The sequence below is a fragment of the Hemiscyllium ocellatum genome, chromosome 10, assembly GCF_020745735.1.
Source record: "Hemiscyllium ocellatum isolate sHemOce1 chromosome 10, sHemOce1.pat.X.cur, whole genome shotgun sequence".
Lineage (NCBI taxonomy): Eukaryota > Metazoa > Chordata > Chondrichthyes > Orectolobiformes > Hemiscylliidae > Hemiscyllium > Hemiscyllium ocellatum.
In genome coordinates, this window is record NC_083410.1 from 83,183,269 (window position 1) to 83,209,523 (window position 26,255).

Below are 26,255 nucleotides of genomic sequence, written 5' to 3' on the forward strand. Positions count from 1 at the left end.
TTTAACCGTCTCAAGCATCCCAAAAGTCCCTCGATATCCTCTGTACAACTAATCAGTTAGTGAGTCTGTGTGGGGAATTAGGGTTGGTGGATGTGTGGAGGCGTCTCCACCCTACAGGTAGGGATTTTATGTTTTTCTCCAATCTGCACAGATGTTACACGAGGATTGTTTTTTTTTCTGACCCCTGCTGTAACTCTGGATCTGGTGGCATCTTGTACGATTGGTAATATTACCTTCTCTGATCAAACTCCAGTGTACCTTATGGTTAAGACTAAGGATGTTACAGTGGGTTCAAAGTACTGGTGAATGGATCCCTTTATCCTCATGGATAGTAAGTTTGTGGCGTCTTTATCTCGGGAATTTTGGGCATTCCTAAAAATCAACATAGGCTTGGTTGATAGCTCATCCATTCTCTGGGAAACTGCCAAAGCCTATGTTCGGGGTTTTAGTTATTTCATATTCCACCAGTAGGAAGCAGCATAAGGGTGAGCAGCAACTTCTCCTTGAAGCACGGTTGAAGGCAGCCGAGAAAGCCTATTTTGACAGACCCTCGTTGGTCAAACTACAGAGGGTTACAGCACTGCAGTCTGCACTAAATTCTGTGCTCATGCAGACAGCAAAGAAGGAGCTGGCTTTTGCAAAGCAAAGGTTATACGAGCATGGTGACAAGCCAGGCAAATACTTAGCATACCTTGCCAGAAGGAGGAGTGCCACACAAACCATTACGGCGATTAGGGAGGGGTCTGGGAACCTAACATGCGATTCTAAAAAGATTAATGTAGCGTCCCAGAAATTTTACTCTTAAGTTATACCAATTTGAGGATTGTGAGGAGGGGCAGGCCAAAATAGAACCCTTTTTTAAGAGATCTGAAGCTCCTGAATGTAACTCTCGAACAACAGTTCTTTCTCAATGCCCCATTATCAGAGCAAGAAGTGCAGGAAGCTGTGAGGTAGCTTCAGAGTGGAAAAGCACCCAGTCTTGACGGACTTCCCAGTGAATTCTATAAAGAATTTATAAGCATATTGTCAGGCCCGATGCTGAATATGATTCATACAGTCATGATTGTCTCCCAGCATCTCTGAGAGAGGCCAATATTTCACTTGTCATTAAAAAACTGTGCTTCATACAGGCCCATCTCATCTGAAATGTGGACTTTAAAATCCTCTTCAAGGCCCTTGCGTTAAGGCTGGAGACTTTGTTACCTTCTATTATTAAAGAAGAGCAGATGGGCTTTATAAAGGGACACAGATCCTCCAATAATGTTAGGAGGCTGCTTAACGTAATTCAGGCATGCCAACAGCAGTCAATACAGGGATTGGTGATTTCTTTAGATGCAGAGAAGGCCGTAACTTTTCTATACACTAGAGCGGTTTGGTTTGGGCAAAATCTTCACAAAATAGGTAACGGTTCTCTACGGTGTACCTCTCACCGCGGTCATTACCAACTGGGTACAATCAAGCAATTTTCATATTTTTAGGGGCAGCTAGCAGGGCCGACCCCTTTCACCCCTGCTTTTTACGTTGGTGATTGAACCAATGGCGGAGGCCATTCATGGGGATCCCAATATATCAGTGGGCGGCATGGTGGCACAGTGGTTAGCACTGCTGCCTCACAGCGCCAGAGACCTGCGTTCAATTCCCGCCACAGGCAACTGTCTGTGTGGAGTTTGCACATTCTCCCCATGTCTGCGTGGGTTTTCTCTGGGTGCTCCGGTTTCCTCTCACAGTCCAAAGGTGTGCAGGTTAGGTGAATTGGTCATGCTAAATTGCCCATAGCCTTAGATTAAGGGGTAAATGTAGGAGAATGGGTCTGGGTGGGTTGATCTTTGGAGGGTTGGTGTGGACTTGTTGGGCTGAAGGGCCTGTTTACACACTGTAAGTAATCTAAAAAAAAATTAAAGCTCCAGAAGTGGGGTAAAAAATTACATAAGATCTCATTGTATACAGACGATGTCCTAATGTTTGACAAATCCAGCAGTTTCAGTGCCTCACCTGATACAATGCATTCACGTGTTTTGCGTTTTTTCAGGATATAAGATTAATTTTGCTAAATCAGAGGCTATGCTTATGGGTGGTCTTACGAAGGAGCTAGCTCTTGAGGGCGACTACAGATTCCCACTTAGGTGGTCACAGGGTGGTTTTGTGTATTTGGGCATATTCATTACTCCAGTTCTGGATTGGCTGTTTAAAGCCAATTTGACTCAATTATTTGAAAAAATTTACAAGATTTTCAAAGATGGGAGGCACTTCCATCTTATTAAGATGAATATTCTCCCTCATTTGCTATACCCTGTACGGATGTTCCCCCTGATTTTCAAAAAGCAAACACTCAGGAGACTGAACGGCTGGTTTAGCTCCTTTATTTGGCAACATAACCGGCCCCTCATTAAATTAGCCAAAATGCAATTGCTTCACAGATTGAGGGGGGTGGACCTTCCAGACATTACAAATTATCAATTCAGCTCGCTTTTGACCTACATGAGTGATTGGATTTGTGGGGAATCCTCTTTCAATATGGCTAGATATCGAATCCTCCCAGGCAAGGTACCCCTTTAGCAGTTTGCTGTTTTTGGAAAAGATGAGGAGAGTTAGGGAAACTTGCTATAACTCAATAGTCACCAATACTGTTAAAGTATGGAGGGCAATTCGGAAGAGGGAAGGCAATATTGGCAAAACATCTTTGTTTCCACCTTTAGTGGATATGCCAGGTTTTCGACCAGGTATGATAGATTCAGAATTTAAACGTTGGACAGCTAGGGGCGTGTCTTGCATGGGCGATTTATTTGAGCGAGACGTAATGATGTCCTTCGATCAGTTAGTACAGAAGTACCAGTTATCTCATAGAGACTTCTTTTGTTTTTTTCAGGTTAGGAATTTTATTCAAAAAAAGACCACACTTTGACTGATCCCTGCAAATCTGACATAGAGAGGGGGGTGCTAAGGGCTAAGAGTACACTCTCTGTCACTACTTCATATCATCAGTTGGGGGGTGCCACCTCAGATCAGTCTGATCGACTCTGCAAGATGTGGGAAAGAGAGCTGGTGTTAAAATTTCCTCATAGGCATGGGAGGATATTTGGGAGAATGCAAGAAGGCAACTCACCCTCACCTTTTCAAAGGTAACTAGGGTCAGGCAATAAATGCTGCTCCACCCAGGGACTCCCACGTCCAATTTGCAATAGGACCCATGCTTTACAGTTAAAGATTCTCCATAGGGTCCACTTGGCTCCAGACCATTTGTCAAAATTTAAACCGGGGTATCTTCAGCATGTCCCAAGTGCAAGGTCTGCACGGGCACTCTTACCCATTGTCTTTGGTCTTGAGATAGGCTTCAAACATATTGGAGTGCTGTGGTGGGTGCAATGGAGAGGATTTTGAATATAGGGGTGGAGCAGGACCCTATCTCTCTCCTTTTGGGCCTACCTACTGTATTTCCTGCAGATGTGCATAAGAAAAAAACTTTTCAATATTCTCACGTTCTGTGCAAGAAAGAACATCCGAAAAAACCCCAGGCCTGTCGTATTGGCGGAAGATTGTTATGGAGCATATTCCCCTGGATTTTCTCACACATATGGTACACCACAAAACTGAGAATTTTACAAGACATGGTAGCCCTTTTTGGAATACCTGGACACAGATTTATCTGCCACACTAACAAGGGCTTTTATATAGCCGTAACGATTGTGTTTCACGAGTCCAATATCGTGAAATATGGGCTGAGTTATTGATATTTATTTGTTTGTTGTTGGTTATTTATTTATTTAGCTAAAACAGCTAGTTTCATTTTTTAAAAATTTTATATTTTTCCATATTTATTTATACATTTGTACATGAGGGTGGGTTTTTTTTATTATTACTGTTTTGAATTGCATTGTTTTGTACTTGTTGTAATATTTTAAAAAACCTATTTTTTCTCAATAAAAATATATTATTAAAAAAGTAATGAGAAGCTGTGGGTTACATTGACCATTTGGGAAAAAGCAACACTCATTTCGGCACAGTTGTGTAATTGGATGAGGCTAAGGACAGTAAACAATACTTTTTGTATCTTAAACAGCATAGATGTAAGGGTGTACACTTGGATGTGCAATGATGTGTCAGCCATGACACCTATATCTCTCAGAAGCATTTGTTTGGAGTTACTTTCCCACTACATTCACAGTGAAGGACATCCGCGGACTGGTGGTCGGCTGGGCTTTATAAATGGCACTGGTACCAAAGATCCCAGGATCTCCAAGCAGTGGTGTGTACTTTGTTTAAGGTGAATGGGAGAATAGAACAAGCAGATTGCTGTAGGGCATGGTGCATAGGTAATGAGGCAAGTTTGGAAAAATAACATGAGAAAATTCGCTAGACCTCACAGAGAGAAACCTTCCACGAAACTTACGAAAATTGACACTTAGCCAATTTTAGGTAACATTCAGCTCACTGACAAAGATAGAAATTGCTGGAAAAACACAGCAAGATTGATAGCATCGGTGGAGAGAAAGCAGAGTTAACGTTTCAGGTCTAATGACCCTTCAGAAATTCAGCCCACTGATATTTAAAGGGAAATCAGGTGAGTGCAGGAAGGCTGTACATGCCAAAAATACAACACAGCCGAAGATATGGAGGTTCAAACTTAATAACAGGACCTAATTAATATTTTTAACTTAATATGTCACACAACAGTCAGCCAAATGTTCAGCCTGGTTGGCAGGTGGAAGTGAAAACAACAACATGAGGCCATTTCTATCCTTAGCGATATCCTTCAGCAATCAGGAGGGTGAAGTGGCCCAGGAGTGGAAAAAGACCATGATCAGCATTGGGGTTTTGATTAGGAAAGGAAGATGACATGATCGGGTGGTGGACTTGAAGGCCTTTTGAGGAGTGTATCTGTTCTTCCTGGCCCACAAAATAATCGTGAGGTTTTGAGAACACTCCCAAATAGGTTGCAAGTTTTTATTTAAAAAGAGGCAGATAGAAAAAATTGAGAAATACAATCCAGTTAGCCCCACAGAATCCATCACTAAGGATGTTTCAACAATGCTTTAACTAATCTCATTTATTGTCAGGCACCACAACTCACAAGAACAGTAGAAACAGGAGTTGAAACAGTAGGCTAGTTGGTTCCACCAGTCAATAAGAAATAGCCTCAACTTCACTTTTTCATCTACAATCTTCTCCCTTGTCAATTGAAAAGCCAACTCAACCTTGAATATATACAATGACACAGCCTCCACTGCTCACTGAGGGAAAGAATCAAAACACTTTTTATGCTCTGACAGCTAAAAAAAATCTTCACCATCAGTTTAAATGGGAGACCAATTATTTTAAAACTGTATCCTGAATTCTTGATTCACCCTCTCAGCAGCTAGCCTGTAACGATCCACCCAGATTAACTCTTAGCTATTGAGTAAATCACTTTCGATTCATTTCATAATCACATCTAATTATAGGGATTAGTTACAGAATGCCTTATCCCTGTTACAACAGCATTGCAAATTATGCATTTTGACACTGGACTAAAATTTCTAACCACAGCATCTTGTTTCACTAAACAAAAATCCAAAGAACTGTAGATGCTGGAAATCAGAAACAAAAACAGAAGTTGATAGAAAAACTCAGCAAAAGGGTCACGAGACCTGAATAGCTAATTTTGCTTTCTCTCAACAGATGCTTCCAGACCTGATGATTTTTCCCAGCAATTTCTGTTTTTGTTTCTGATCTTGTTACACCAATTAGTTTGTTTCCCTTGTATCCCATGAAAATTATAGCTAAACCTTTATATATGGAAGAGTATTTTCAAAAATAAATGAAGGATTTTCTGAATGGTTTTCCCCTGCAGAATTTCAAAGTTCACAGAGGTCATCAACATAGCAATCTTTGTTACAGCTTTGGTTTGGTTGGCGGAGAGAGGGGAAGAGCTGACTCAATCCTTGTGGACCATCTATGTACAGGTAGTTCTCAAAAAAGGTCTATTTATGACACGCGATTTGGCTGTAACACAATTGATGAATTATTATTTCATTAAAATACATGGTTTAAAGATTTACTTAGACTGCGCTTTCGTTTGTGTTTAGCCAACTATTATTTTTGGCCATTTGCCCCCGAACCCTGTTTTTCCCATAGGCACCATTATTTGTATTGTGTGAGTTTCTATAACATGGTATTGCACAGGAATGCAACTAACACGTTATAGGAGAACTACCTCTAATTCAATTGAAGTTTCAAGGCTTTGGATCTACAGGCAGTCAATTTCAATTCTAAAACCAAAAGCATACATACAATGCAGAGCAAAGATGGAGAATGCATATTTGCTCATTTCTATATTGCGCATCAAGTATTAATAATGTGTAAATGTCAATCTCAAGTTGTATCTTATCAAAATGCATATAGCATAACAAATAGATAACAAGAAACAAAATATGCTCAACAAAATCTATCTTTTTTTAAAATAAGATAACAAGCCATATGGAATGGTTCTTGTGCAACACAAGTCAGGACTGGTTTCCCTGGTACATCATAAACTGTACTGCATAATCATTGAATTACCCAGTTTCTTGCTGGTCTGTAATTATCTTTCTTATAGAGTAAGATTCGAACTATTAAACGTAAAGTCCTCGGTAGTATAGTGGTTAGTATCCCCGCCTGTCACGCGGGAGACCGGGGTTCAATTCCCCGCCGGGGAGGAACATTTTGTTAACATATCATGTGGTAAATTTAAACATTCCATAAAACTTATGTTTTTATACTTGGTTTCTCACTTCAATCCTATATTTCTTTACAATATATGTTTGCTAAAGTCAAAGCTGGTAGCTTTTAAGCTAACAGCATATGTGCACATGATATGTCCGCAAATACGTTTAAAGAGGACATAGCTATAAGGCTTCAAGGTGTCACCTACCGATCATTCCTTTGATCACTTTCAGCTCTTTAAAAAAGGACAGGTCCTGAAATTTGGGGAGAGCTAAATTTTACGACATGTAATCTGTAAATTTTATCAGTTAAAGCCTGTAGGCCGGGTCATTCTGCGCTTGCGTGTAGCCTTCTTCCTCATCAGAGTTCCAGGCTTGTTTACTAACACTGTGGAGAGCGCTCGAGGGCAGAGCGAGCGCGCGAGAGACCACGGGGCCTGAGAGAGCGCGCGAAGTTTGGAAATAAAAGAATTTACGAGATGGATGTGCAGCTATTGCCAGACACATCACGTGAAAGAATAACTAAAGCAAAGAGGACCACCGAGAACATTTAGTGTTGTGAAAACCAAGGAGGCGGGAGGGTTTGTCATACTGCGTGGTTGGGTTGCCAAGAAACGAGCCCGAGGGCGTGAAGATTGAGACAGAACAACTCCTATGCCAGGTAGGAGGCAACAAAACGCCTATAAAATGCCTCGAGTCACCTTTACTGGGGATACTTCCAGAATGAAATAAAAAGTTGGTTGGGTGTGCAGTCCAGGCACCTGGATTCAAAAATAAGCACGTTCTAACCACGTGATATATGTCAACTGAATTAACGGGAAGGCTTCGGCGAGACGGAAATGACGGCGTTTGTTTAACATATCTCTCTTAGCAACGGGGTGCCAGGAAAACCACCAGCTGTTTGTGAACCAAGATTTTGTTTGAAACGCCGTGAGAACAATATAACAACAGCGGAATTTGTTCAGTAGGAGGTGTCTTACTGCTACTCTGCCCTCACAGCAAATAAAATGCCAGCTGCCTACGGACTGGAAAAGGGCAACCAGAAACTTCTGGCGACAATGTATCAAAGACCTAAGAAGGATCACAGAGTAACTGAAGGTTTCACAGTGAAAGCCATGATGAAAAATTCCATTGTAAGTAGCTTCATTGGACTACATGATTAAAAGCAAACTGCAAGCTACTTCAACCTTCCTCTGATGATGACGTGTGTTAAAAACGAAAATTTTCTTAGCACGAGCTCATTATTCTTAGTTTTAAATTTGCACGAGCTCAGCGCCTCCAAATTTACACGATAATTCTTCTATAATAACAATATATATTTATGCCACCTTTTCTAGTGAAGCATCGAGCTTGTCTGTTTTCAGTTCGCAAGGTAAGACTAAGAATAAAACTTCGAACTGCATGTTCAGAAAAGTTTCACAAGTGTACTTCTCAGAGATTGGAGCAATTAGACGACAGCATGATTCATTTCATATGTAGTTGCTGTCGTTAAAAGTCATCTGTTAAAAATCTCTGAAACTCTAGCAGCCTTATTTAGCAAGTATTTTAATCATCCGGACTGGGAACATAGGTTCTGGCGCTGATCTGTCTTGAATTAAGCAACGTCAGGTCGGTCAGTGGTTTTCAAGATGCACGTATCTGAAATACTGTGGTTACTAGAAATCTGAAATAAAAACAAACTGCTTAAATTACTGTAGGTCAGGCAGCATTTCTTTCAGGTCAATTATCTTTTGACTTTTTTTCATGCTGCAGTTGACTTCAGCACCACCAGGCCAGGAAGGGTAAAATTTGTCGTGTTCTGCTCCAACAAGGGGCACGTTATTAAGTACCCTCTTGACATTCACCATTCACAAGATACCATATGATGACTACCCTGACGAGGGAATGTCAGGAGAGGGAACATGTGATAATTACGAAGAATCCTCGGATGTTTATTTTAAATAAAGTGTTAAGACCCATCAGGAAAGTTACATCAGGAAAAGCACGCTACCAACTGACTAGAGTGGCCAGCGACTGAGGATAAATCAATCACTTCACTATCAAATAGGATTCTCATATTGCCAGCAGAATGGAGTTTGTGGCTGGAGAGGAGGTCTTCCTAGTGTTTAACTCGAGTAAATTACAAAATACAGATTGTATGTTGACCAAACAGTCCAGCAACACCCAGATTGACAGAAGTAGCACTGGGTGTTGCCAATAATTGCTACATGATATGCTGTTTTGGAGCTGTTAGCTTTTAGTTTTTCTTTAATCAACGTGTTCAGAAATGCAATTTACACCATTAGAGCAGATGGGACTTGAACTTCTCTGTGTTATTGTACAGAGATCACTGAAAGTTCACAACCAATGAAAGAAAATGTAGTTAAAGAAACCAGGGCATTTGGTTATATTAATAGAATCATTCACTATTAATTAAAGCACACCATTCTTTCTTTTTTAAGCTATTGATTCGGTGTCATCAGGTGTAACAAGTCCAACGCTGCTGCCCTCTATTTTACTCATCTTTCCGACTCTGTTCTTTGTAAATACTTCACACCTCCACCTGCAAGTGTGTCTCTGCTCTGATTTGACTTGTGCAACACTGTCTTTGCCACCAAAACTTGATGCATCCCCATAATCTGTGTTCTGCTTTTTTCCTTGAGGAGAAAGTGAGGACTGCAGATGCTGAAGATCAGAACTGAAAATGTGTTGCTGGAAAAGCGCAGCAGGTCAGGCAGCATCCAAGGAACAGGAGATTCGATGTTTCGGGCATAAGCCCTTCTTCAGGAATGAGGAAAGTGTGTCCAGCAGGCTAAGATAAAAGGTAGAGAGGAGGGACTTGGAGGAGGGGCGTTGGAGATGCGATAGGTGGAAGGAGGTCAAGATGAGGGTGATAGGCCGGAGTGGGGTGGGGGTGCGGAGAGGTCAGGAAGAAGATTGCAGGTTCGGAAGGTGGTGCTGAGTTCGAGGGATTTGACTAAGACAAGGTGGGGGGAGGGGAAATGAGGAAACTGGAGAAATCTGAGTTCATCTCTTGTGGTTGGAGGGTTCCTAGGTGGAAGATGAGGCGCTCTTCCTCCAACCGTCATGTTGTTATGGTCTGGCGATGGAGGAGTCCAAGGACCTGCATGTCCTTGGTGGAGTGGGAGGGGGAGTTGAAGTGTTAAGCCACGGGGTGGTTGGGTTGGTTGTTCCGGGTGTCCCAGAGGTGTTCTCTGAAACCCTCCAACTACAAGGGATGAACTCAGATTTCTCCAGTTTCCTCATTTCCCCTCCCCCCACCTTGTCTCAGTCAAATCCCTTGAACTCAGCACCGCCTTCCTAAACTGCAGTCTTCTTCCTGACCTCTCTGCCCCCACCCCACTCCGGCCTATCACCCTCACCTCGACCTCCTTCCACCTATCGCATCTCCAACCCCCCCCCCTCCCCCAAGTCCCTCCTCCCTACCTTTTAACCTAGCTTGCTGGATACACTTTCCTCATTCCTGAAGAAGGGCTTATGCCCAAAACATCAAATCTCCTGTTCTTTGGATGCTGCCTGACCTGCTGCGCTTTTCCAGCAACACATTTTCAGCTCTGCTTTTTTCCTTGTCTACCAATTGCTCTGGACAAGTTATAATCAGATAAACTGACAGTATTATTACATTTTAGGAGAAAAAATTGTGGTCAGTAGGGAAATATGTGTGTAAGAGTTGAAAATTATGGAAGGAAGCATTTGAATTTGAAGGGAAAACATATCTGTGTATCAGGCAAAAACAGAACACTTCAGCAAATAGCGGGGGAGTATTTGTTTACAAATTCAGAGAGCAGACATCACATTTAAGCTTTTGAAAATGACAGAAAATTGCATTTGTGTCTTTGGGAGCACATAGTATTAATTCAAGGCAAACTGGCAAGTACTGGGGAAATATTTAATTATTTTTATGTCGCAAGAAATGCATTGAATTCTGAATGGAAAAACCAGCAGCAGAGAAGTATTCAACTCTTTATACACAATATTGCTCTACAATTAGTGCCACTAATTGGCAATAGAGGATAGCCTATTTAAAGGAATATGTTATCTGAGAGTCAGTTTATTTATCAGAGAGTACAAGTACCAGGAAAGATGGGATGTAGGTTGGCCTGCCGAGCTGCAAGGTTCATTTCCAGACATTTCGTCACCCTACTAGGTAACATTTTCAGTGGGCCTCCGGGCAAAGTGCTGCTGCTGATTCCTGCTTTCTATTTGTATGTTTGGGTTTCTTTGGGTTCATGATGTCATTTCCTGTGGTGATGTCATTTCCTGTTCTTTTTCTCAGGGGATGGTAGATGGGTCTAACCCAATGTGTTTGTTGATGGAGTTCTAGTTGGAATGCCATTCTTCTAGGAATTCTCGTACATGTCTTGTTTAGCTGGTCCTAGGATGCATGTGTTGTTCCAGTCAAAGTGGTGTCCTTCCTTATCTGTGTGTAAAGATACTAGTGACAGAGGGTCATGTCGTTTTATGGCTAGTTGATGTTCATGTATCCTGGTGGCTAGTTTTCTGCCTGGATACAAAGCTGGAATCATCAGCAGTGCTTCGCCCAGAGGCCCACTGAAGATGTTATCTAGTAGGATGACGAAACAGCTGGAAATCAACTTTCCACCTCAGCGAGCAAAACTACACCAGAACCTAAACCTGAGCTACAAATCTTCTCAAAACTCACCAGGAAAGATTAGCAGAAAATGAATCTCCAAATCTTCAAATTTTTTGAATTTATGGACAGTTGATTGATTTGTTGTGGTTCTGTTCGCCAAGCTGAGAATTTGTGTTGTAGACGTGTTGTCCCCTGTCTAGGTGACATCCTCAGTGCTTGGGAGCCTTCTGTGAAGTGCTTCTGTTGTTTGCTCAGGCATTTATAGTGGTTTGTCTCTGCCGCTTCTGGTTGTCAGTTCCAGCTGTCTGCTGCAGTGGCTGATATATTGGGTCCAGGTCGATGTGCTTATTGATTGAATCTGTGGATGAGTGCCATGCCTCTAGGAATTCCCTGGCTGTTCTCTGTTTGGCTTGTCCTATAATAGTAGTGTTGTCCCAGTCGAATTCATGTTGCTTGTCATCTGCGTGTGGCTACTAAGGATAGCTGGTTGTATCATTTCGTGGCTAGATGGTGTTCATGGATACAGATCGTTAGCTGTCTTCCTTTTTGTCCTATGTCATGTTTGTGCAGTCCTTGCATGGGATTTTGTACACTACGTTGGTTTTGCTCATGCAGGGTATCGGGTCCTTTGTCCTGGTGAGTTGTTGTCTGAGAGTGGCTGTTGGTTTGTGTGCTGTTATGAGTCCTAGTGGTCGCAGTAGTCTGGCTGTCAGTTCAGAAATGTTTTTGCTGCATGGTAACGTGGCTAGCCCTTTGGGTTTTGGAATGTCCTCACTCCACTGCCTTTCCCTTGGGCATCTGGTGTGTGTTTTCTATTTCTGTGTTTTTAATGATTACAAAGGTTTACAAATGATTACCTTTGTAATTATTAAAAACACAGAAATAGAAAATACACACCAGATCATCAAAGCCACACTCACAGGAATCAGCTTCACTCGAGAGGAAAAAAAGGACAATCAACTCCCATTCCTAGACATGACGGTACAGAAACCACCGAACAGAGAATTCACAACAAAGGTATACAGGAAAGCCACACACACTGACCAAGTCTTGAACTACGAAAGCAACCACCCCAACACACACAAAAGAAGTTGCATTCAAGACACTGTTCAAAAGGGCCTCAACACACTGCAGCACACCAGAACTGCAAAAAGAAGAAGAACACTTCTACAATGTATTTGCCAAAAAACAGATACCCCCACAATTTCATCAACAGATGCCTAAGGGAAAGACAACGGAACGAGGACATGCCACAACCCAAAGGACTAGCCACATTACCAAACAGCAAAAACATTTCTGAACTGACAGCCAGACTACTACAACCATTAGGACTCATAACAGCACATAAACCAACAGCCACTCTCAGACAACAACTCACCAGGATAAAGGACCCGATACCCAGCATGAGCAAAACCAACATAGTGTACAAAATCCCATGCAAAGACTGCACAAAACACTACATCGGACAAACAGGATGACAGCAAACGATCTGTATCCATGAACACCAACTAGCCACGAAACAACATGACCAGTTATCCTTAGTAGCCACACATGCAGATGACAAGCAACATGAGTTCGACTAGGACACTACTACTATTATAGGACAAGCCAAACAGAGAACAGCCAGGGAATTCCTAGAGGCATGACACTCATCCACAGATTCTATCAACAAACACATCGACCTGGACCCAATATACCAGCCACTGCAGCGGACAGCTGGAACTGACAACCAGAAGCGGCAAAGACGAACTACAATAAATGCGGGAGGAAACAACACAGAAGCACTTCAGAGAAGGCTCCCAAGCACTGAGGATGTCACCTAAACAGGGGATGAAACATTTGCAACACAAATTCCCAGCTCGGCGAACAGAACCACAACAACGAGCACCCGAGCTACAAATCTTCTCACAAAGTTGATTTGATTTATTTAAAAGGTCAGCAATGTGTAGAATTAAGGTTATCTGTGCGAAAGGAGGACAAAACAAGAATTCAGCAGGAAACTATGTTCGTGGAGTAACTATGGTCTGCAACTACATTTAACAATCAACTGTTTGAGTGGGAAATTCGCCATTAGAAGTTTTGACATAAAGCTTTTCTGCCAACATTGACAAGGTTAAACAAAGTGTGTGACTAAATTTCACAGAATGGAAGTGTTTGAATGTGCAAAATTTCAAAGTATGTGTAGTAGATACGATAGTTATTGGGTAATGTCTATCTTTTAAGGGTACATTTCTTCAAATCATCTGTCTTATGCAAAAATGAAAGTGCAACCTGCAATTCTTGTCAACAAACAAGTTTCAGGATATTTTGTTTTGTTTTCTAAGTAGTGGTTGCAACATACAGGTAGACAGATAACTTGATGTTAGCAAGTTTTGAGAAGATTTGTAGCTCAGGTGAACTATAACAAACACTACATTGGACAAACAGGCAGAAAACTAGCCACCAGGATACATGGACATCAACTAGCCACAAAAATACTTCACTCACTTGTATTTTTACATACGGATGAGGAAAGACACCACTCCAACTGGGACAACACATCCATCTTGGGGCAAGCCAAACAGAGACTGGAACGAGAATTCCTGGAAGCATGGCATTACAACTGGAACTCTATCAACAAACAAATTGATTTGGATCCCATTTACCAGCCCCTGAGAAAAAGATTGGGAAATGACATCACAGGAAATGACATCATCACCATCCCAAAGGAATCCCACACACATAAATAGAAAGCGGACTACACCACCAGTGCTCCATCCGGAAGCTCACTGAAGATGTTATCTAGTATGGTGATGAAACGTGTGAAAACGAACCTTCATCCAGATAATTTGATGGATTCTGATCCTTGGTTTAAGGGTGCACTGGTCCTGACATTAATTGAAAAGTGCCTTCCACATGTAGTTGGAATTTGTGTAGCAAAATTCAGTAGTTCGGAAGCGGTGACAGAACTAATTGTTCCAATTATGTTGTTAACTTCCAGGCTTTGAAAATGTAATAAATAGGAGTAGGAACTCATCATCCTTAGTCTTCCAATTTGTATGATAATGGGTGATCTTCTGCCTCAGCTTTCCTACCTGGTCCCATGCCCCTTGATTCTCAAAGACACTAAAAATCTATCTCGCCCTTGAATATACTCAATGACGGAATACTCAATACAACCACTTGGGTATACAATTCTAAATATTCACACACCCTCTGAGTGAAGAGATTTTTCTCCATCTTTGTCATAAATGCTCATCCCCCTTATTCTGACACACCACCCTTATTCTTCACTTCCACAGCCAGAGAAAACAACTTCTCAATGTTGACCCTATCAAGCCACTGTAGATTGCACTGAGGTGAGTTCTCATTCTTTTAAACTCTAGAGAATTAAGGCACAAATTACACAGCTCTTCCTCACTGATCAAACCTGTCATCCAAGGAACCAAGCTAGTGAACCGACACTACTGATTTGTCATCTCTATGAACTGTACTATTTCCATGGACTTGACCTAGTCTGTGTCACACAAGCCTTATAGATTTGAGCTAGTCTGGGCATTGAGTGCCTATTCTGCATTTGTGACACTGCTCTCCTTGGCTGAACCGTCCCTGCTCTAAGTCTGCTGCATCTTTGTCTTATTTATCTGGACATGACTATTGTCTGATTCTCAGGCATTCCGGTAAATTCTTTATTTATATTCTAATATACAAATAATATGTGAGTCCTGACCAGAGCCCTGGTGCCAGGATCAAGGATGTCTCAGAGAGAGGGCAGAATGTTCTCAGAGGGGAGAGGGGCCAGCAAGAGGTCATTGTCCACATTGGAACCAACGACATAGGAAGGAAAAGGTTGAGAGTCTGAAGGGAGATTACAGAGAGTTAGGCAGGAATTTTAAAAAGGACGTCCTTGAGAGTAGTAATATCTGGATTACTCCTGGTGCTACAAGCTAGTGAGAGCAGGAATACGAGGATAGAGCAGATTAATGCATGGCTGAGGAACTGGTGTATGGGAGAAGGATTCACATTTTTGGATCATTGGAATCTCTTTTGGGGTATGAAGTGACCTATGCAAGAAGGACGGATTGCACCTAAATTGGAAGGGGACTAATATACTGGCAGGGAAATTTGCTAGAGCTGCTCGGGAGGATTTAAACTAGTAAGGTGGGGGTGGGACGCAGGGAGATAGTGAGGAAAGAGGTCAATCTGAGACTGATACAGTTGAAAACAGAAGTGAGTCAAACAGTCAAGGCAGGCAGGGACAAGGTAGGACCAATAAATTAAATTGCATTTATTTCAATGCAGGGGACCTAACAGGGAAGGCAGATGAACTCAGGGCATGGTTAGGAACATGGGACTGGGATATCATAGCAATTATGGAAACATGGCTCAGGGATGGGATGGACTGGCAGCTTAATGCTCCAGGATACAAATGCTACAGGAAGGATAGAAAGGGAGGCAAGAGAGGAGGGGGAGTGGCATTTCTGATAAGCGATAGCATTACAGCTATGCTGAGGGAGGATATTCCTGGAAATACATCTAGGGAAGTTATTTGGGTGGAGCTGAGAAATAAGAAAGGGATGATCACCTTATTGGGATTGTATTATAAAGCTCCTAATAGTCAGAGGGAGATTGAGAAACAAACTTGTAAGGAGATCTCAGCTATCTGTAATAATAAAAGGGTGGTTTGGTAGGGGATTTTAACTTGTAGACTGGGACTGTCGTAGGAGAGGAATTTGTTAAGTGGTGTACAAAAAACTTTTCTGATATAGTATGTGGATGTGCCGACTAGAGAAGGTGCAAAACCTGACCTACTCTTGAGAAATAAGGCAGGACAGGTGACTGAGGTGTGAGTGGGGAAGTACTTTGTGGCCAGCCACCATAATTCTATTAGATTTAGAATAATGATGGAAAAGGATAGACTAGATCGAAAAGTTGAAGTTCTAAATTGGAGAAAAACTAATTTTGACGGTATTAAGCAAGAACTTTCGAAAGCTGATTGGGGCAGATGTTCGCAGGTAAAGGGACGGCTGGAAAATGGGAAGCCTTCAGAAATGAGATAACAAGAATCCAGAGAAGGTATATTCCTGTCAAGGTGAAAGGAAAGGCTGGTAGGTTTGAGAAAACTGGATGACTAAAGAATTTGAGGGTTTGGTTAAGAAAAAGAAGGAAGCATATGTCAGGTATAGACAGGATAAATCGAGTGAATCCTGAGAAGAGTACAAAGGAAGTAGGAGCATACTTAAGAGGGAAATCAGGAGGGCAAAAAGGGGACATGAGATAGGTTTGGCAAAGGGTTTTTACAAATACGTTAAAGACAAAAGGGTAACTAGGGAGAGAATTGGGCCCCTCAAAGAACAGCAAGGCGGCCTTTTTGTGGATCTGCAGAAAATGGGGGAGATCCTGTATTTACTGTGGAAAAGGACATGGAACATATGGAATATAGGGAAATGGACGGTGACGTCTTGAAAAATGTCCATATTACAGAGGAGGAAGTGCTGGATGTCTTGAAATGCATAAAGGTGGATAAATATACAGGACCTGATCAGGTGTACCATAGAACGCTGTGGCAAGCTAGAGAAGTGATTGCTGGACCTCTTGCTGAGATATTGGTATCATCGATAGTCACAGGTGAGGTGCCAGAAGACTGGAGGTTGGCTAATGTTATGCCACTGTTTAAGAAGGGTGGTAAGGACAAGCCAGGGAACTATAGACCAGTGAGCCTGACATTGGTGGTGGACAAGTTGTTGGAGGGAATCCTGAGGGACACGATGTACATGTATTTGGAAAGCAACGCTCCGCTCCCTAGGACCTTACCATTAAGTTTATAAATGCGAAGATTCGCTTTCTCAAAATGCAGCTCCTCACATTTATCTGAATTAAACTCCATCTGCCACTTCTCAGCCCATTGGCCCATCTGGGCAAGATGCCGTTGTAATCTGAGATAACCCTCTTCACTGTCCACTACACCTCCAATTTTGGTGTCATCTGCAAACTTACTAACTGTACTTCTTATGCTCCCATCCAAATCATTTATGTAAATGACAAAAAGTAGAGGAACTAGCACCAATCCTTGTAGTCTGAAAAACAACTGTCCACCACCACGCTCTGTCTTCTACCTTTGAGCCAGTTCTGTATCCAAATGGCTAGTTCTCCCTGTATTCCATGAGATCTAACCTTGCTAACCAGTCTCCCATGGGGAACCTTGTCGAATGCCTTACTGAAGTCCATATAGATCACATCTACTGCTCTGCCCTCATCAATCATCTTTGTTACTTTTTCAAAAAACTCCATCAAGTTTGTGAGACATGATTTCCCATGCACAAAGCCATGTTGACTATCCCGAGTCAATCTTTGCCTTTCCAAATACATGTACATCCTGTCCCTCAGGATTCCCTCCAACAACTTGCCCACCACCGAGGTCAGGCTCACTGGTCTATAGTTCTTTGCCACCTTTGTCTTTACTACCCTTTTAAACAGTGGCACCACACTTGCCAACCTCTAGTCTTCCGGCACCTCACCTGTGTCTATCGAAGATACAAATATCTCAGCAAGAGGCCCAGCAATCACTTCTCTAGCTTCCCATAGAGTTCTTGGATACACCTGATCAGGTCCTGGGGATTTATCCACCTTTAACTGTTTCAAGACATCCAGCACTTCCTCCTCTGTAATCTGGACATTTTGCAAGATGTCACCATCTGTTTCCCTCCAGTCTATATCTTCCATATCCTTTTCCACAGTAAATACTGAAGGAAAATATTCATTTAGAACCTCCCCCATTTTCTGTGGCTTCACACGAAGGCCGCCTTGCTGAGGGGCCCAATTCTCTCACTCGTTCCCCTTTTGTCCTTAATATATTTGGAATAACCATTTGGATTCTCCTTAATTCTATTTGCCAAAGCTATCTCATGTCCCCGTTTTGCCCTGCTGATTTCCCTTTTACGTATACTCCCACTTTCTTGATACTCTTCTAAGGATTCTCACGATCTCTCCTGTCTATACCTGACATATCTTCCTTCTTTTTATTCATCAATCCCTCAATTTCTTTAGTTATCCAGCATTCCCTATACCTACCAGCCTTCCCTTTCACTCTGACAGGAATATACTTTCTCTGGATTCTTGTTGTCTCATTTCTGAAGGCTTCCCATTTTCCAGCCGTCCCTTTACCTGCGAACATCTTCCTCTAATCAGCTTTCGAAAGTTCTTGCCTAATACCGTCAAACTTGGCCTTTCTCCAATTTAGAACTTCAACTTTTAGATCTGGTCTGTCCTTTTCCATCACTATTTTAAAACGAATAAAATTATGGTCGCTGGCCTCAAAGTGCTCCCCCACTGACACCTCAGTCACTTGCCCTGCCTTATTTCCCAAGAGTAGATCAAATTTTGCACCTTCTCTCATAGGTGCATCCACATATTGAATCAGGAAATTGTCTTGTACATACTTAAGAAATTCCCCTCCATCTAAACCTTTAACACTATGGCAGTCCCAGTCGATGTTTGGAAAGTTAACATCTCCTACCATAACTACCCTATTATTCTTACAGATAGCTGAGATCTCCTTACAAGTTTGTTTCTCAATAATCCAAGATGGAGGACAGGAATAATTTCAGGCTGTAAGAGTTGCTTCTTTTTTTGAGGTATTTTAGGTGTTGGAGGTGATTTCCTCAAATTCCAGGAGCAGCAATTACTGTTTTATATGCTGTTGCATTGTTTTGGAACTTTGGGAAAAAAAAGTGAAAACAACAGCAGTTTAAAATGGAGAAGAGCAGACAAAGGAAGCACTTGGTGAGGACGGTGCAGTAGAGAGAGAGAAAGAGAGAACCTGCACAGTTACCACCTTTGCTGTTTGGATTCGTGTATCGCTGGACATCGCAGTGCATCTGGGAAAATTAACAAACAGTGAAATTCACAACTAATCTTGGAGGAACTGTTGGGCGAAGTTCACAGCACAGAATCAGAAAAGTTAATTGTTGTATTAAGTCTGTCCAAGAGAAAGGCTGCTGTAGTGAGTATAGTGGATTCTTTCTTGATTATATGTTTTTTGGAGATAAGTCTGTCGATTAAACTTAAATTATAAGCCACAGCTATTAATTGAACCTGGGGCAGTGTTTGTAGAGGAATAAGACGGTGTTATTTTCTGGGTCTGTAGATTGTGAAGGAGCAAAAATGGCCTTTGCAGTGATATGTACTTCTTGTCAGATGTGGGAGTTTAAAGAGAGTTTCAGGGTTACTGCAGATTATATCTACCATAAATGCTGTTGGATGTGAATCTTATCAAATCGAGTGGATCGGTTAGAGAGACAGATAGAAGCAATGAGGAATTTGCAACAGCAACAGTATGTGATGGATGGCAGTTATAAAAAGGGGGGGAAAGTCTCAGATACAGTCACATAGATAGGTTAACTCCAGGAAGGGTAAGAGAGGTCGGCAGCTCGTGCAGGAGTCTTTTGTGGATATTCCCATTTGAAACAGGGGGGGTATGCTGTTTTGGAAAATATAGGGTGTGATGGATTCTCAGGGGAACGTAGCACGAACAGCCAAGTTTCTGGTATTGAGACTGGCTCTAATGCAATGAGGAGTATGTCGGCTTCCAAGAGATCAATTGTGTTAGGGGATTCTGTAGTCAGAGGTACAGACAGACGTTTCTGTGGCCAGCAGAGAAAAAGCAGAAGGGTGTGTTGTTTCCCTGGTGACAGGATCAAGGATGCTTGCAATCTTATAATAGTTAATAAAGTTAAAATTTACACAACACCAGGTTATAGTCCAACAGGTTTATTTGGAAGAACACGCTTTCAGTGCGCTGCTCCTTCACCAGGTATCTAGTGGAGTCGGATCATAGGACACAAAATTTATAGCAAAAGATCATAGTGTCATACAAGAGATACAATATATTGAACAAACCTAGATTGCTGTTAAGTCTTTCATCATGCAACAATCGCCAGACAAGGATGTTACCTCCCATTGGGTGAACACTTCAGCGGTCAGGGAAATTCAGCCTCGGATCTTCAGGTGACCGTCCTCCAAGGCAGACTTCAGGATACACAATAACGCAGAGTGGCCAAGCAGACGCTGATAGCCAACTGCGGTACCCATGTGGATGGTCTCAACTGGAAACTTTCGTTCATGTCACATTACAGGTGACCCCACTACACTCTACACCCACTCGCTCACGCTATTTTCATAAGAGAGAGGAAGGTTGAGAAGTGACTTAATTGAGACATATAAGACAATCGGAGGGTTAGATAAGGTGGACAGTGAGAACCCTTTTCCTCGGATGGTGATGGCGAACACAAGGGGACATAGTTTTAATTGAGGGATGATAGGTATAGAGCAGATATCAGATGTAGTTTCCTTCCTTAGAGTAGTAATGATGTGGACTGTCCTGCCTGCAATAGTAGCAGACTCGCCAACTTTAAGGGCATTTAAATGGCCATTGGATAAACATACGGATGAAAATGGATTAGTGTAGGATTCATAGTCTTCAGATTGGTTCCACAGGTCAGCACAACATCGAGGGCTGAAGAGCCTGTACTGTGCTGTATTGTTCTATGTTCTACGTTCTATGTCCTATGTCTATGTTTTAATATACTGTTCCAATAAAACACTTATTTAACTTACATCAACTTAATTTCAAAACCATACAGTGGCTGTCATCTTTGGTGTATGTCATCTTGCAGCTGAAGATCTCCCTGGGTTGTCTTCTTTCTTACGGCGAATATGTTTCATACTAAGGTGCCTTTGGTAGAGACGGTTTCCTAATTGATGGCAGTTAGTCTGTCGGATTTTCAAAATGCCTGTCTTTTTTATACCCCCAACATTGGTTCAATGTTGGGAAAACAATAAATTCAAATGCAATTAAGCTTTAATATCAAGGGCCATAATTTAAATTGATAGGTTAAATTTGAATTATTGTCAAAGCATCAACCAACTCAGGTATCAATTTCACAGCCAAATGCTACGTATTTTCAATTTTCCAGTACTCTCTGAGACTGCTATCTAGTGATATCACAGGTCTTTAGTTCAGAACAGCGTTCACTGTCTCACAATACACTCTTTCAACTTCATAACAGGTGCACACCAAACAACTGCCAATAGCTTACATACTTATGATATCAGTGTGCTATGCTGATTTTATACCGATTTTGTTATTTTCAAGCACCATCCTCCAGCCTGTGCCCAGCCTTAATTTCATATAGCTGAACACAGTATTAAATGGTATGAGGAACCATCATCAATGCTACTTAATTTGATCATAAACTACTTACAGCTTATAGATTCAGAGAGTCACACAGCAGCTTGGCTGTTGTTGCAATACAGTTTTGGAACCCTTCTGCACTTTGAGCAGTCTGCAGACCTCTGAAGTGATTGTTTTATTCATTTAAAAGCTTGTGTTGAAACAAATTGCTTCCAGAATTGGGTGGCCTGATGCGTCCCTCTGTTAGAACTGAAAGTAAGGAATTCCAACTCTAGGAAGAGAAAGGCAGAGGGAAGGACTCTAAAGATATCTGCCAATAGGTTTTTGGGGAGCAATTTCCTTTTGTCAGTTTCAGCAAGGATTTATGCATAAAAAGTCTTTAATTTATCAAAGCTTTCAGAAATCTGCCAGCTATTGCAGCTGTAAATAGAAACTCAAACTAAGGCAAGAACAGGAGTGCCTGCAGCCAGCAAGGTAATTGTGGCTCTTAACATTTAGTATCCTCATTCTTTTCAGGCTGCTGCTGGAGATTCAGACAGCAATTCACACGTTTTAGTACACAACAGCATAAGGAAGTTCACTCCGATTTTCCATAGCCTGAGATACAGCTTCATACCATTTCCTTCGCTGAAACAGTTGGATTGTCATGGTGTAAGCTACCATTGATTGCACATACATTGCCTTGCTTGCACCTTGTGGTGTCTTCCATTTCACTGAGCCGAAAGGGATTCTCGACCCTCGGTGTGTAGCTAGTGTATGATCACAGGCAGGCGAATACTCAGTATCCTGCAAGTACTGTAGTTTAATCTGTGATTGTCCTGAGTGCCAATTCCATTTGAACTGCCATGAAAAGTCAAAGGCTGGTTACTGAACGATAAGGCTTTTATCATTCCTATCTATATCCACATGCTTACATACACCAGGCATACAATGAGACCCATTAAACCACAAATATTATAGAACAACCATCAGTATCCAAAGCACTTCTGGTAGCTGGATCACTATGAAACAGCCCTAACTGCTCAACTGAGTGCTGGTCAAGATTTGCAATTACATACATGTTACATAACCTGTTCATAATGAGGGAAAAGTCTTTGCTACCACATTACAGGTGTGAAACTGAGAAACAAGGTTAAGAGGGAGGGTGGAGTACATCAAGAAGTGGGTAAGATAAGTTGGAAGGAAGAATATAATAGAGACAACTCTCTTTTATCTCATGCTTCATGCAAGTGAGTAAATGCATTAATTTTAGCTAGCCAAATCTCTTCTTTCACAAACAGTCCTCTTCCCCCTCCCCCACCTGTCCTCAGTGATTAAGTATCAAATTATTCTCTTTGCAAAAACGTAAAAATACAAACCACCCGAAAATATATATTCAATCAATATTTATTAATTAAAATATTACATGATTCAAAACAAAATAAATTAATAATTCTTATATGTCTACTTAGTACAAGCCTGTTTTTTTGTTTTTGTGTGTTTTTGCTGCTCATTGTGTTCCTGCAAGGTGTAAGCCCTCTGGCTGAGGCATGAGAATCGAAAGGTTGCTAACCTCTAATTAAGGAGGGGGCAGATGACATTGGAGAATGAGTTTATGCTGGAGATCATAGCATGTCAGGCAGCATCCATGGAGAGAAAGAAAGCTAATGTTTCAAATATGAAGTCATCTAGACTCAAAATGGTAGCTTGGTTTCTCTCCATGGATGTTGCCTGACATGCTGTGATCTCCAGCATTTTTTGTTTTCGGTTCAGATTCCAGCATCTGCAGTAATTTGCTCCTGTCAGAACATGAGAGATACAGCTTAAAGTAATTGACAAAAGAAGCAAAAGATATGAGAAAAACTTGTTCATTAGACAATTGCTTCAGGTCTGGAATGCACTGCCTGAGAGTGGAATCAGGTTCAATGGCAATAGCTTAATTCTCTTTTAAATGCTATCTGAGAAGGAAGAATGCGCAGGGTTATGGGAAGAAGGCGAGAAAATGCCACTTGCTCATTTTGAGAGCTGCTTTAGAATTGATGGGCAAATTGCCTCCCTTTCTGCACTGCAATAATTCTGTGATTTAAAGGTTTAACTTGCAAGGTCATTACACTTTTTTTCTTACAATGCATCTCTAATCTTGTAGCGATTCCTAGCATTGACTTCCACTGCTGCCTTTTTGTTTCACTTTCTAAGCATGTGACTGCCTGCCCTCCATATGAAACAGGATATTTCCCCTCCTTTCTATCTCTTCACCATAAACCTTTAGTGTAATGTTGGAAAATGTTGTGCATGCTCTCTTGTATATTAAGCTATTGCTCAAAGTATTAGAGCACATAATATGTTTTCAAATCACTTTCAGTACTTATTACAGCCAAAGTCCAAACTTTTGGATGTAGATTTGCTGGCTGAGTTGAAAGGTTTATTTCCAGTAATATATCCATCCTAGGATAAGCCAAACAAAGACACGCATGAGAATTCCTAAAAGCATGGCATTCCAACCGGAACTCTATCAATAACCACATCGAGTTAGACCCCATCTACCACCCCCTGAGAAAAGGAACAGGAAGTGACTTCATCACAGGAAATTACATCACCAACCCAAAGAAACCCAAACATATAAATAGAAAGCAGGAATTTTCAGCATTGCCTTGCATGAGATCCACTGAAGATGTTACCTAGTAAGGTAACAAAACGTCTGGAAATGAACCTTTCAGCTCAGCGAACAAACCTCAATCCAAAAGCTCAACCTGAGCTACAAATCTTCTCAAAACTTGCACAGTCCAAATTTTTAAAGGTGCAGGTTACTTTTGAATATTTCTAGCAGCCTGTTATATAAGGTCCTCTGTTAATGAAAGCAATTGATCAACAGTGTGAGTGACATTAGCTGCAGTCAGTGATCATGTCAGATTGCAGGCAGTATAACATTATTATGCTGCCTTCAATGTAAGTAAAGATAGCTTATGTAAGTAAATTATGCATGACGATCCATGTTATTTTCCTTAAACAATGACATAAAGTGCTGAAGAAACTCAGCAGGTCTGGCAGCATCCCTGGAGAGAAAAACAGTTAATGTTTCGAGTCTGGTGAGTTCCTTTATCAAACCCGAAAGCAGCTAGGGAATGTGGTATTTATGCTCATGGTGTTATGGTGGAGGAGTGAGATGAACAGACAAATATGGTGCCCAGACAGAGAAAGGGAAAATGGGAAGCAAACAAAGGGATTGCTTATGGTAGTAAGTGCTGAATAGGTGATTAAGGGAATTGTGAATGGTTGAAAATGAGTTGCGATATACTCATTCAGAACACAATCTAGTGATGTAGGCATGAGTTATGAACATGGAGGGAGGTATTTATGCTCTGAAATTGTTAAACACAGAGTTGAGTCCTGAAAGCTACAAGGTACTTAGGTGGAACATGAGGTGTTGTTCCTTCAGCAAATGCTGAGCTTTGCTGCAATGCTGCAGCAGTCCTAAGGTAAAAATATAAGCCTGGGAACACAGTAGATTGTTGAAGTCACAGGCAACTGAAAGCTCAAAGTAAATTTTACAAATAGTGCACAAGTATTTGGCAAATCAATCACCCATTCTGCATTTCAACTTACCAGTATAAAGGAGACCACATTGTGAGCAGCGAATACGGTAACCGAGATTGGGAATAATTGCAGGTAAATTGCTATTTCATCAGAATAATGCATCTGGACCCTTGGATAAGGCAGATGTAAGTGGCAGGTGTTGCACCATCTGCAATTGCATGGGATGATGTTATTGGTGTGTAAGGTCTGTTGGGAGTGGACGAAAGTGTCCAGAAGGAATGGACCCTGTGAAATTCCAACAAGGGAGGAGAGGGGAATATGATTCTTGTGGTGGCATCCTGTATTAGGTGATGGAAATGGTGCTCAGGATCCCTTAGATCTGGTAGGGTGGAATGTAAGGCCAACGGAAACCCTATTGTTGTGAGAGGAAGGGAAGTGGTCAGGGCAGAAATGGGAAAATCGGTCAGACATGGCTGAGGACTGTGTCAACCACAGTTGGGGTAAAAAAAACAAAGAGACATGTCTAAGACCACTTATGAAAGGTGATATCATCAGAACAGAATTGATGGAGATAGAGGAACTGATCAAACAAAATGGTGTCCTTGTTGGAATCAGGTTGTGGGAATATATAGTCAAGTGCTTTATTACTTAGCAGTAGCTAGCCCATTCTTGGGAATAGAAACAAGGATGTCAAGGCAGGGAAAAGAGATGCCAGAGATGGGCCAGGTGAAGGTGAGAGCAGGGTCAAAATGTGAAGCAAAATTCATAAATTTTCCAAATCCAGATGAGAGAAGGAAGCAGCACCAATGATGTAATTGGAGAAAGTATTGTGGGATGGGAGCTGAGTAGGACTGTAACAAGAAATGTTCCATGTTCCACAAACAGACAGGCATAACTGGGGCTGGTGAAAATGAGTGGAGTTAATAAAGAAGTTGCTCAAAGACAATCTCAGCAAGGTGGATAAGAGTAATGTTAGATGGGGATGTTTCTGGCATTCGTTGAAGGAAGAAGTTGGGAGCCCTAAGAGCATCCTGATAGAGGATGGACATATAATAAGATTGCACATTCATCGTGAAGAGGAAGTGGCTGGTGCCAGCAAGCTGAAAATGTTGAAACAAACCTAAGGTATCCAGAGAATCATAGATGTAAGTGGGAAGAGATTGGACAAGAGGAGGAAGAATTGAGTCAAGGTAGGAAGGAATAAGTTCTTTGGGGCAGGAACATGCTGAAACAATGGGTCTTCCCAGGCTGTCCAGTTTGTTGATCTTGGGAAGAAGGTAGAAACAGGCTGGACTAGTTT

The 26,255-nt window shown here is 41.6% G+C and overlaps 2 protein-coding genes and 1 non-coding gene across 3 annotated transcripts in view; 2 read left to right on the forward strand and 1 right to left on the reverse strand.

The window, feature by feature from the left end:
- Positions 1 to 7,042, reverse strand: part of prkn (parkin RBR E3 ubiquitin protein ligase) — a 1,131,251-nt gene extending 1,124,209 nt beyond the window's left edge. The window contains exon 1 of the mRNA XM_060831013.1: positions 6,887 to 7,042. Coding sequence (XP_060686996.1) covers positions 6,887 to 6,893 — 7 coding nt within the window. The 5' untranslated portion in view covers positions 6,894 to 7,042. The remainder of the gene's footprint in view (positions 1 to 6,886) is intronic.
- Positions 6,600 to 6,671, forward strand: trnad-guc (transfer RNA aspartic acid (anticodon GUC)). The gene has a single exon. It is a non-coding gene; the product is annotated as a tRNA-Asp (tRNA).
- A 51-nt stretch (positions 7,043 to 7,093) lies between the features above and the next one.
- The window catches only part of LOC132819481 (parkin coregulated gene protein homolog), a 348,040-nt gene continuing 328,878 nt past the window's right edge, over positions 7,094 to 26,255 (forward strand). The window contains exon 1 of the mRNA XM_060831014.1: positions 7,094 to 7,810. Within this exon, the coding sequence (XP_060686997.1) occupies positions 7,685 to 7,810 (126 nt within the window). The 5' untranslated portion in view covers positions 7,094 to 7,684. The remainder of the gene's footprint in view (positions 7,811 to 26,255) is intronic.